Source organism: Prunus avium, chromosome 8 (assembly GCF_965620075.1).
Source record: "Prunus avium chromosome 8, drPruAviu1.hap1.1, whole genome shotgun sequence".
NCBI classification, from domain to species: domain Eukaryota; kingdom Viridiplantae; phylum Streptophyta; class Magnoliopsida; order Rosales; family Rosaceae; genus Prunus; species Prunus avium.
The window spans coordinates 34749654-34761874 of NC_142291.1; the positions used below are offsets into that span (position 1 = coordinate 34749654).

At 37.9% G+C, this 12221-nt stretch overlaps 2 protein-coding genes and 1 long non-coding RNA gene across 6 annotated transcripts; 1 reads left to right on the forward strand and 2 right to left on the reverse strand.

Annotated features, from left to right (window-relative positions):
- Positions 1-48: 48 nt before the first annotated feature.
- On the forward strand, positions 49-1540 carry LOC148292636 (uncharacterized). Its single transcript, XR_015826067.1, has 2 exons — positions 49-230; positions 601-1540. It is a non-coding gene; the product is annotated as an uncharacterized LOC148292636 (long non-coding RNA).
- LOC110744265 (TMV resistance protein N-like) lies at positions 842-6098 on the reverse strand. Of its 4 annotated transcripts, none has more exons than XM_088245041.1 (7): positions 5599-6098; positions 5208-5246; positions 4530-5029; positions 3338-4439; positions 2923-3216; positions 1691-2824; positions 842-1558 (listed from the first exon to the last, which is right to left on the reverse strand). In XM_088245041.1, the coding sequence occupies exons 3-7, from the start codon at positions 5012-5014 to the stop codon at positions 1010-1012; spliced, it is 3564 nt and encodes a 1187-aa protein (XP_088101167.1). In that variant the 5' UTR covers positions 5015-5029; positions 5208-5246; positions 5599-6098; the 3' UTR covers positions 842-1009. The 4 variants fall into 4 exon arrangements, with proteins under 4 accessions (XP_088101167.1, XP_088101169.1, XP_088101168.1 ...); XM_088245043.1 differs by having other exon boundaries at positions 4530-5036; XM_088245042.1 differs by having other exon boundaries at positions 5208-5278.
- Positions 6099-6755: 657 nt separating this feature from the next.
- Positions 6756-11308, reverse strand: LOC148292637 (disease resistance-like protein DSC1). Its single transcript, XM_088245035.1, has 5 exons — positions 10416-11308; positions 9170-10322; positions 8762-9067; positions 7412-8659; positions 6756-7301 (listed from the first exon to the last, which is right to left on the reverse strand). Exons 1-5 carry the CDS (start codon positions 11081-11083, stop codon positions 6807-6809), a joined length of 3870 nt encoding a protein of 1289 aa, XP_088101161.1. The 5' UTR covers positions 11084-11308; the 3' UTR covers positions 6756-6806.
- Positions 11309-12221: the final 913 nt, after the last annotated feature.

Genomic DNA, 12221 nt, shown 5'->3' on the forward strand with positions numbered 1-12221 from the left:
TATGTCATTCAGTAGTGACCTGTTTTATATAATTTGTATATCTGCATTATAATGAGATTGATATTCGGGGTTATATTGCATGCTGGCAAGCAACCCGGACAAGGTACGAAGACATGGCAGATGCCCGCTAACTCCAGAGGAGAGTGGAGGGAGCTAAGGTCGAGATTTATGGAGCACAAGGAAATCAGATAAGTTCCATGGTTGCAGCAATGCCGCCGAAAACTTTGCAAGTAAAGTATATTAGATATTATTAATTTTATTTATGCCCTTTTTTCTCCATGGTTGCAGTAATGAATAAGCTTTCAAGTTTCTCTTAACTTGAGGATGATCAGATATTCAGACTGAGATTCAATTAAAACTTGATAATTTTTCTTAATCTGGAATTGATTGATGTCTTGTTTTGTTCATTTCATGAGTCTAATTGTTGATAGTTATTTCGTTTTGGCATCTGGTTATAAGTAGCTCTTGTATAGGACTAGTTGATAGGACTTTGTAACTTCTTCAGTCCATGAGTGAATAGTGATGAGACTGGTTTCTAATCATGCATGTTTTTTGTTGCTGATTCTGTCTCTGATGCTTCGTTTCCTGATTCTGTTACAGATAACTGATGCTGTTGTTGCAGCTTATATCTTGAATGCTACTCTTGTTGTTCTCAAGCGCGACCAGAAATCGTTTTGGAAGGATTCCAGGTCAGTTTCAACATATCACAGTTAAAGAACTATTGTCGAGGTCAATGTAAGCAAAATAGTCAGAGTATTTATAATGTTATTTCGTGTATTTGGTGCAGCAACTTCGATGCAATCTTTGATGTGGATTGGTTTATATCATCTCTCGCAAAAGATGTTGAAATCATTATACTGTTGACTTTTAACAATTGAAAACTTGAAATCAATGAAGAAAATTACATGGCTTACACGGGGCGTTAAAACAAGAAAGACATACCTAACCCTAACAAACTCAAAATCAAAAGCATCCTCAGCCACAAGGCTTGCAAAGCAAACAGCTCAAATCAAAAGAAAATTTGAACTTCGGCATCTTGGGCATACAAAGCCCTCTGCTTTATCATCTCAGCATCTTTGCCATACAACAGACATATCCCACACTTTTCCACCCCCACCTTGTCCCCCACTGGAAAGGGTTCGCGGTGATAATTCAGTAGGTTGAAGTCAACATTGACCTCAGTAAAATGGTTGTAAAACACAGTGGGGCTTCGAGCTTCCTCTACAACTTCTTCAAAGACATTATTATACCACCACACAAACACCTCATGTGAATCTTCATAAACAAAGGTTAGTTCATTTATTTGTGAATCATAAAACAAAGGATGGTTGACTACATGGCTTTCACCATTACTAGTTTTGAAGTTGTACTTGCATCCAATCTTCTGTGCAGCATAGCCAACAACAAAAGATAGAGCAAAACCAAAGAAATCTGTGCTAAACCAATCACGAGGAAGCTCAATCTTTATTGAAGATCCCTCACATTGATGGCTGAACCATTTTGGAATTTCATATCCCCAACATCTAATGGCAACCGAAGATCTCTTGCCAAAAAATTCCTGTACCATGGATACGGACATCATAGTTATTAAACTGGTGAAAAAAATAGACAGAATGAGTAAGGCAGACAGAGTGTGTGCGTGCGGTAGAGAGAGAGAGCAAGAGAAAGAAAGAAAGATAGACAGAGAGACCTTCTCTGATTCATCATGGAAATAATCTGAATCATATGATGCTTGTTCAATTTTGTCTTCTTTAAACTTTGACGACGAAGTTGCCATTCGCAAAATTCTGAGTTGTGCATCAGCCATTATGTTGCTTCGAGCATTCTCATCCAACTTTGGGCAATCAGAAAATATATGCTCCTCACGAAGCCCTCGAGAAAATATATATTCTTCCCAACCTTGTGTGATTGCAGTGCTTGAACTTGACACTGTCTTCAGTGACGTGCAACCTTCTGCTTCAAGACATTGCAGCAATGGGGGGAGCTCTGGTAAAGATTCAAGGCTCCTGCAATCCCTTAGGCACAGGCGAGACAGCTGAGCAGCTTGTTTGATGCTTGCAGGTATGCTCTTAATTTTGGTGCTACTCAGATCTAACTCTTGTAATGAGGTTAAGCAAAAGAGGTCATCAGGTACAACCTCAAGGTTATTGCAATCACCGAGAGCTAATTTTCGAAGCGCAACTAGATTTCCAATTGATGGGGGTAGCTCTTTAACTGCTGTACCTGATAAATTTAGAAACTCCAGATGTTCCATAGCCTCCGAGATTTCAGGGAAGTTTTGAAATTTGGAGCAGCAACTGAGATCAAGGCTCTCCAGAGATTTCAACTTCCAAATGTTCGTTGGGAGACTCATAAGGTTTCTGGAAGATAAGAATAATGTCTCACTCAAATCTAGCACTCTTGTATTCGTGGGAAGCTCCCAAAACTGGCAAAGAGATTTGCAGCCGTTTAGACTAAGAGAACCCGAGAGTTTCAGCTTACAACTGTTGCTTGGAAGACTCTTAAGGTCTCTACAATATGTAATATCTAAGCGAGATATTTTTTTGTGAGACCAAACTGATGAAGGCAATTCCTCTATTGCTGTGTCAGATAAAAGTAAGACTTCAAGATTGCCTGGCATCTGGGGAAGATTTTTGAGATTTGTGCAGCTCCCAAGGTCAAGATAAGTAAGCTTGCCAAGATGTTGAAAATACAAAGGAATTTCAACCAAACTGTCACAACCCCACAGATCTATATGCTCAATTTTAAGACTCCGAGAGAGATTTGGGACTTCAGTTAGATGTTTGCATTCACTAAGACAGATCCATTTTAAGTTCACAGGACTCTGTAACAAATTAAACAACAATTAATAACTTAGCTTGCAGATTATTACTTTCTTGGGCACATGTTATACAAGAACTAAAATAAGCATATATAATATACCTGGTCTTCAGTCCAAAGTTGCGACCCAACTTCGCTGAACGGCATTTCAAGGACAACAAGATTTTGAGTAGAAAATTTTGATGGCAACGATTTCAAAGGATATTTTTTCCATTCAAGATATCTAAGAGAATGGGGAAGATCAAGAGAAACAATTAATTGGTACTTGAGAAGACCATAACTGACACGTAGGCATTTCAGTTGATACATCTTTTCGAAGTTTGCATGTTCCAACTCCAAGAGTAGCTTTTCAATCTCACACAAGTCAAAGGATATGGCTTGAACATGTCCATCTCTCTGACAATCAAAAGCAAAATATAAATGTAAATATAATATACACACAAAAAAAGTTTACTCAAAACTACATGTGTAGGAATAATCTGACTTGTTATTTGTAAATGTGAATATTACTACGTACCTGGTTATTTGTCAATACTTGATAGACATCCTCTGCATTGAACAACCTACTGCGTTGTTCTCGAGCAATTGCCCTACCCATTTCTTGCACCAAATCATGCATCTTTATAAATTCTTTTGACTGCAAATCTATCCATCGTCCATTTGAAATTGATATGAGAGACCTATCAATAAGATCATTGATTCCCTTTTCCCCACGGAAACCACAACCATCTAATAATTTTTTTACATAATTCCTCTCATAGCCTTTATAAAAACATGCTATATCAAGAAATATCTCCTTCTCATTTTTTCCTAATCCATCATAACTTATTCTCAACACTTCCTCGATTTCTTCGTTTGAAAAATGTTTCAAATTGTTCCATTGGTCTTCCCACTCTTGTTTGCTCCTGCAACGATGGAATAAGGACCCCATAACTTTAAGAGCTAATGGATTGCCCTTACTATAATCTATCACCTTTTTTGACAACCCAGCATAATCTGTTGTTGAAGACTTATTTCTGAAAGCATGGGAATGAAAGAGCTGAAGAGCTTCATCAGAACCTAATCCCTCAACATTGTATATCTTTTCATGGTTAACTTTTTGCTCAAGTAGGCCTTTATCTCTAGCAGTTATAATGATTCGACTTCCTTGGCAAAACCGATCATGATCACCAACAAGATCTTCTAGTTGTTTTCGAGCATTCACATCATCAAGAACAATGAGCGCCTTTTTACGCCTGAGCCTATCTTGAATATGAAGTGGTATAGATGGAGTGTTGATATTAAAGGAGTCCTTTAATATTTCACCAAGAAGTGTATTTCGCAATTGTTTTAGTCCATCCGTTTGTTCTGATATCTCCCTAACATTTGCAAGAAAACAAGCAGCATCAAATTTAGAGGACTGCCTGTGAAATACAGCATCAGCAAGGGTGGTCTTTCCAATACCACCCATGCCCCAAATACCTACACAGCAAACTTCTGTTGAATCCAACCATAATAACGACTCCATTTCCTCAATTTTTCTTTCAATTCCAACCAGGCCCCTTAAATCACTTGACGATTCACGATTCAATTTGGTCAAAACATGTTGGAGAACTTCCTCAACAAAATCGGCCTCCGTCCTGCAAATGTCATTATGAAAGACAAACAATAGTAAGCATGAATGAAATGATAACAAAGTAGAAATTGATACAAGTTAGCAAGTTGGCTACCCTTTTTTGCTTGAATAAGGAAACCCAGACATATTGGCTGCTTCCTCCAAAGCAGCTCTCCAGTTGGCCACCTCATCCATATTGCGCTTAAGTGGACGATCTTCAAGTACATAAGTTCCCTGCTGTTTTCGTACATGTGATGGATCTATCCCATAAAAAATGGGTATAACAATTTGTCCATAGCTTTTCTTGCATTCTAGTATATGCGCAAGTTCTTTCAAACACCATGTGGAAGAAGCATAGTTTTTTGAGAAAATGACTACTGCAATTTTCGATTTCTTGATTGCTTCTTTAAGGGAAGGTCCAATGTCGTCTCCTTTCTCAAGTCTGTTATCTATGTAGGTCTCAATTTGCTTCCGAAGTAAAGCTGCGTGAAGATGGCTGGTAAAAGCATCGCGTGTGTCCTCACCTCTGAAACTAACAAACACATCGTACTTTTCTTCAAGGGGAGCAGGAAAAGGAAGAGAAGAAGAAGAAGAATTCATATCCGTTTCCAAAACCTGCAAACTTACAAATCAAAACATGCATATATATATTCATAAAATATGCAAATAACGCTAGGTCCAAAAATTAGCTTTGTGCATATTCACTAAATGATAAAGGAAATTAAACAACTAGTGGCACTCAAGAGATTTTGTAAATTACCAACTGAAAAGAATAAGTGAAATCTACACTTACATATCAGAATGCTGTTTATCATGCGCCGAATCAGCTCAACTGTAATAAAAAAAAAATTATATCTCAACGGCCTGCATTGTAAATGTAAGCTCATCAAAATTTTGGAGGCTCGTATGTTAGTTTCAATATTTCTTGTAGCCGACCAGATTACTAGGATCGTTCTATTCGTCTGTCAAAGCCTTTATCTTTCAAATTATTGTGCAGCAAGGAACAGGGCCTAAACTCTACTTCCGGAAATCGAAATCATCGACCCAAAGCCAAAACTATGTGGATTTCAAATTTACAAAACATCCAATACCCAATTCTCAAGATAAGATTTTTCATCGATTTACTTGATAAGGTAGCTGAAAAACAAGAAAATAGGAGAGAAATATAAGGAAAAAATTGGTACCTTGACAGAAGGAGTTATGGATATTAGCTTACACTAAAACTGGACTGGTGTCTTATTGCAGAATAATCTCTGATTTTGAATCATCTGAAGCCTTCTTCTCAGCTACCTCTTTCTTCGGCGGTTGAGCTTTCAATTTGCGTAAGCTTCTCTCTCCACTCCACACTCATGACCGATTCTCTAGTCTGATGTCTCTCCAGCTCAACTAAAGACAACGTTTTTTTTCATTTTCCTTTTATTTATTTTTCTGGTTTTGCAAATCTCACGTGACCTCCACGTGCTCTGAACAAAAATAGACAAAAAGAAAAAGAAGGCTCTCAAAGTCGAGAGATTTACGAGAGAGATATCGACAATGGTGGAAAAGAAGAAGAAGAAGAACAGCAGCGACGAAGACGAAGACGAAACCTTCTACTACCGATACGCCTCAGCCCCGGACACCAGAAAACCAGCAACCAAACAGAGTGGGTCGGGCTCCGGAATCCTGGCTCCATCAAAATCGACCCTTTACGTCACGAACCTCGACTATTGTCTCACCAACTTGTGCAGCTGGTGCAATTAATCCTATTTTGGCTTCTCAATTCCTGGAGCTTTCCAGCCTCCTCCTAGAGTCAACTTCCTAGCTTCCTAGAGACAGCAGCATTTAATGCAATCACAAGACTTTAACTAACATAACCCGTCAGCTGACTAGGCTTTTTGAGTGGACAAATGATGTTGCTGATAGATTGGTATTTTCAGAGGTAATTTCTTATGTTCTGCCTTTTGACACTCGATTACGTGAAAGCAAGTTGTTTTATTCTTGATGGCTACTGCACTGCAGTTTTCTAATTGTTGGTTTGCAACATTTTGAGCCTGAATAGAATATCTTTGATGACTCTTCTTGGTCCACCTTTCCAAAGCTAATGTCGTGCGTTTTGGAATTTGTAGGTTCTTTCAAGTGATGCTGTTTTCTCTACTCCAATGAACGAGACATACAGTCTTCTCGGTGTCGACGGAAAAGACATAGTTACACTCGAGAAATATTTGCAGGACTACTTCACCAACATTTTGAAGAAGTTGAAAGATCTCAAAGCACATTTTGACGAAGGGTTAAAACAAGAAAGACATCTCTATGCCTAACAAACTCAAAAGCATCCCCAGCTATAAGTCTTGCAAACAGCTCAAATAAAATGAAATTTTGAATTTAGGGATATTGGCTTGATCTACAAAGCCCTCTACTTTATCATCTCAGCATCTTTGCCATACAACAGACATATCCCACACTTTTCCACCGGAAGGGATTCGGTGCAAGAAAGACCCCATACGGTGAAGTCAACATTGACCTCAGTAACAAGTTTGTAAAACGCAGTGGGGCTTTCAGCTCCCTCTACAACTTCTTCAAAGACATTATTATACCACCACACAAACACCTCACGTGGATCTCCACTGTCAAAGATAGCATCAATATCGAACAGATCAAACAAACCATGGTTGACTTCATGGCTTTCACCATTACTAGTTTTGAAGTTGTACTTGCATAGAAGCTTGAAATGCTCAACTAAAAATAGAGCAGAGCCTCTCTTGTTTGCAACAAGAGATATAGCGAAACCCAAGAAATCTGTGCTAAACCAATCACGAGGAAGCTTAATCTTTATTGAACATCCCTCACTTTTATGGCTGAACCAATTTGGAATTTCATTCCCACAACATCTAATGGCAACGAAAGATCCCTGTACATCATAGTTATTAAACTCGTGGAAAAAAAAGAGAGCAACTTCAACAAAAATGAGTTAGATAGACAGAGTGTGTGTGTGTGTGTGTGAGAGAGAGAGAGAGAGACCTTCTCAAATTTGTCTTCTTTAAACTTTGAAGACGCCGTTGCCATTTGCATAATTCTGAACTGTACATCAGCCATTGTGTTGCTTCGTGCATTCTCATCCAACTTCTCAAATTTGTCTTCTTTAAACTTTGAAGACGCTGTTGCCATTCGCATAATTCTGAGCTGTGCATCAGCCATTATGTTGCTTCGTGCATTCTCATCCAACTTTGGGCAATTAGAAAATATGTGTTTCTCATGAAGCCCTCGATAAAATATATATTCTTCCCAACCTTGTGTGATTGCAGTGCTTGAACTTATCACTGTCTTCAGTGACGTGCAACGATCTGCTTCAAGACTTTGCAGCAATGGGGGGAACTCTGGTAAAGATTCAAGGCTCTTGCAACCGTTGAGGCATAGGCGAGACAGTTGAGCAGCTTGTTTGATGCTTGCAGGTATGCTCTTAATTTTGGTGCTACTCAAATCTAACTCTTGTAATGAGGTTAAGCAAAAGAGGTCATCAGGGATTTCTTGTATACTGCACTCAACCAGGCATAATTTTCGAAGCGCAACTAGATTTCCAATTGATCGGGGTACCTCCTTAACCGTTGTACCTGATAAATTTAGAAACTCCAGATGCTCCATAGCCTCAGAGATTTCTGGGAAGTGTTGAAAGTTAGAGCAACCACTGAGATCAAGGCTTTCCAAATATTTCAACTTCCAAATGTTCGTTGGGAGACTCACAAGGCTTTTGCAATCGATCAGTTTAATTGCAGTGAGACCAACAACAAACTCTATTGATGTTTTCCTCAATTCTTTTATTGTTGTACTACTCAACTCTAGCACTGTTGTATCCATGGGAAGCTCCCAAAACTCGCAAAGAGATTTGCAGCCGATTAGACTAAAAGGACTCGAGAGTTTCAGCTTACAAGTGTTGCTTGGAAGACTCTTAAGGTGTCGACAAAATCTAATATCTAAGTGAGATATTTTTTCGTGAGACCAAACTGATGAATGCAATTCCTCTATTGCTGTCGAATACAAAATTAAGAATTCAAGATTGCATGGCACCTCGGGAAGATTTTTGAGATTTGTGCATTGCGTAAGGTCAAGATAAGTAAGCTTACTAAGATGTTGAAAATACGAAGGAATTTCAACCAAACTGTGACAGCCCTTCAGATCTATATGCTCAATTTTCCGACTCCGAGAGAGATTTGGGACTTCAGTTAGATGGTAGCATTCACTAAGATTGATCCGTTTTAAGTTCACAGGACTCTGTAACAAATTAAACAAGAATTAATAACTTAGCTTGCAGATTATTACCTTCTAGGCCACATGTTATACAAGAACGTTCTAAAATAAGCATATATAATATACCTGATCTTCATTCCAAAGTTGCCCCACAACTTGGCTGTTCTGCATACTAAGGACAACAAGATTTTGAGCAGAAAATTTTGATGGCAAAGATTTCAAAGGATATCCCTCCCAGACAAGATATCTAAGAGAATTGGGAAGATCAAGAGAAACAATATTGCGAAGACCTCGAGCTCTCATCAGAGGATAATGACTGACACGTAGGCGTCTCAGTTGATACATCTTTTCGAAGTTTGCGTGTTCCAACTCCAAGGGTAGCTTTTCATACTTAGACAAGTCAAACGATATGGCTTGAACACGTCCATCTCTCTGACAATCGAAAGCAAAATATAAATGTAAATATAATATACAAAATTACATTTGTAGGAATAATCTGACTTGTTTATTGTAAATGTGAATATTACTACGTACCTGGTTATTTATCAAAACTTGATAGACATCATCTGCATTGAACAACCTACTGCTTTGTTCTCGAGCAATTTCCCTACCCATTTCCTGCACCAAATCATGCATCTCTATCCGTTCTACTGACTGCATATCTATCCGTCCTCCTGGGTATTTCTCTTTCAATTTTTTTAACTCCATATCTTCTGAAATTGATATGAGAGACCTATCAATAAGATCATTGATTCCCGTTTTCCCAAAGAAACCACAACTATCCACAAACTCTTCTACATAATTCCTCAGATAGCCTTTATGAAAACATGCCATATCAAGAAATATCTCCTTCTCATTTTTTCCTAATCCATCGTAACTTATTTTCAACACTTGATCGATTTCTTCTTCTGGAAATTGTTTCACTTTTTTCCATTGAACTTCCCACTCTAGTTTGCTCTTGCAACGACGGAATGATGACCCCATAACTTTAAGAGCTAATGGATTGCCCTTACTATACTCTACCACCTCTCTCGACAACTGAAGAGCTTCATCAGTTGTTGGAGACTTATTTCCAAAAGCATGCAAATGAAAGAGCTCAAGAGCTTCATCAGAACCTAATCCCTCAACATTGTATATCTTTTCGTGGTCAACTTTTTGCTCAAGTAGGCCTTTATCTCTAGCAGTTATAATGATTCGACTCCCTTGGCAAAACCGATCATGATCACCAACAAGATATTCTAGTTGTTTTCGAGCATTCACATCATCAAGAACAATGAGTGCCTTTGTACGCCTGAGCCTATCTTGAATATGAGGTGGTATAGACGGAGAGTTGATATTTACATCTTTATCCTTTAATAATTCACGAACAAGTGTATTTCGCAAGTCATTTAGTCCATCCGTTTTTTCTGATTTCTCCCTGACATTTGCGAGAAAACAACAAGCTTCAAATTTAGAGGACTGCCTCTGCCTGTGAAATACAGCATCAGCGAGGGTGGTCTTGCCAATACCACCCATGCCCCAAATACCTACGCAGCAAACACCTGGTGAATCCAAGCATAATAGCAACTCAATTTGCTCAATTTTTCTTTCAATTCCAACCAGGCCCTTTAAATCACTTGACGATTCGCGATTCAATTTGGTCAAAACATGTTGAACAACTTCCTCAACAAAATGGTACTCTGTCCTCCTGGCAAATATCATTATGAAAGACAAACAATAGTAAGTATATGATTCAAATTATCACAAAAAGAAATTGATACAAGTTAGAGATTTAGTATACCCTGTTTTGCTTGAATAATGAAACCCAGACATAGTGGCTGCTTCCTTCAAAGCAGCCCTCCAGTTGACCACCTCATCCGTACTGCCCTTGAAACGTTTTTCAAGTTCATCAAATGCAAGTGCATAAGTTCCCTGCTGTTTTCGTACATCTGATGGATCTATGCGATAAAAAATGGGTATAACAATCTGTCCATAGCTTTTCTTGCATTCTAGTATATGCACAAGTTCTTTCAAACACCATGTGGAAGAAGCGTAGTTTTTTGAGAAAATGACTAGTGCAATTTTCGATTTCTTGATTGCTTCTTTAAGGGAAGGTCCAATGTCGTCTCCTTTCTCAAGTCTGTTATCTATGTAGGTCTCAATTTGCTTCCGAAGTAAAGCCGCATGAAGATGGCTGGTAAAAGCATCGCGTGTGTCCTCACCTCTGAAACTAAGAAACACATCGTACTTATCTTGAAGAGGGAGGATATCAGTATCAGCAGCACCAACAGAAGAACTAGAATCTTGAAGAGGGGGGATATCAGTATCAACAGCAGCAACAGAAGAAGAAGAAGAAGAAGAAGAAGAAGAAGAAGAAGAAGATGTACATGATCTGAAACTCATGTACAACAGTGTCAAGATGAGTATGATGATTATCATGAAAACTTGAAAGAACTCAATGGAGTCCATATCTGTTTCTCTGAATGCACCAGAAGCTATAATTAAAGCAAATCTGATATTTGAGATGAATGGGGTTCTCCTTGAAGAAGAAAAAGAATCTGATATTGAAGATGGATGGGGTCAATTAAGTTGCACCTGAGGTTCCTGTTAGGCGAGAGAGAGCTACAAAGGTTTGTTGCCCTGATGAAAGATAATAAAAAGCAGTCGCTTGCAGAGATAAGACAATCTAGGAAAATCTAAATCATCAGAAATATATAAACAAAAATAAACAAAAATTGAAAAAAAAGAGTAGAAGTGAAATAATTACCCAACACTTATATCAACAGGACTAGCTCAGTAAAAAATGGTTTTTGATTTGCAGACTAATAGTCTCAAATTTGATTCTTCAATCTCAAAAAGAAAAACTGAAGGGGTACGTGTTTTATAATAATTGGGCTTTTCTTGACAATACTTGAGCTTAATATAATATCAACATAGTATAATTGGCCTTTTGCTCTAGTTGACTTGACAAAAATTCAAGAAAAAAGAGGAGAGTGAAATAATTAGGCGACCAGTGTCGGTGGACAAAAATTCAAGAATTCACACTGGAGAAAGGAAAGGGCACAAAAAATTCAAGTACTAAAAGCAGAACGGAAAAACAATGGAAATTACGAAAAGGAAAAGAGGAAAAAGTAGAAGCATTCATGTAATACATCATGCACCATGCACGCATTCATGTAAGAGGGCTTAATTAGAATTTTATCAATTGATTAAATATTTATTTACCTTCAAAGTAAATTAGGACTGCTTTGCACCCATTAATGCAACACAGTCCAACTTTATATTCTAATGCATGTGATGTGAGGATGAAATGTTTGCTTCGAGACACAAATTTTTAATTTTTAATTTTTTTTTTTTAGTACAAGTCATTAAGAGGGTGAGGTTTACACAAATATTCATTCGTCGTCTAATTTTACACAAATCTTTTGATGCTATGGCCCTTTGAAAAACTAGTGGTTGAAAAACATAAATAATTTGACCCCAAAAAAACATAAAAAGAACTTCAGTGGTAGTTGTAAAGAAAAGTCTTCATCGTAAATAGAATTTCAGTGGTAATCTTCAACGTATACATATATATAAAAGGAAAGTTTAAAAACTGGACGCATTG

Coding starts and splice junctions, on each gene's coding strand:
- LOC110744265 (XM_088245041.1), bottom strand. CDS start 5,014: ATGAATTCTTCTTCTTCTTCTCTTCCTTTTCCTGCTCCCCTTGAAGAA. Junction 3,217..3,337: donor AAGTATTGACAAATAACCAG/GTACGTAGTAAT, acceptor TTTGATTGTCAG/AGAGATGGACATGTTCAAGC. Junction 2,825..2,922: donor AACTTTGGACTGAAGACCAG/GTATATTATATA, acceptor AATTTGTTACAG/AGTCCTGTGAACTTAAAATG.
- LOC148292637 (XM_088245035.1), bottom strand. CDS start 11,083: ATGGACTCCATTGAGTTCTTTCAAGTTTTCATGATAATCATCATACTC. Junction 10,323..10,415: donor CATTATTCAAGCAAAACAGG/GTATACTAAATC, acceptor GATATTTGCCAG/GAGGACAGAGTACCATTTTG. Junction 8,660..8,761: donor AACTTTGGAATGAAGATCAG/GTATATTATATA, acceptor AATTTGTTACAG/AGTCCTGTGAACTTAAAACG.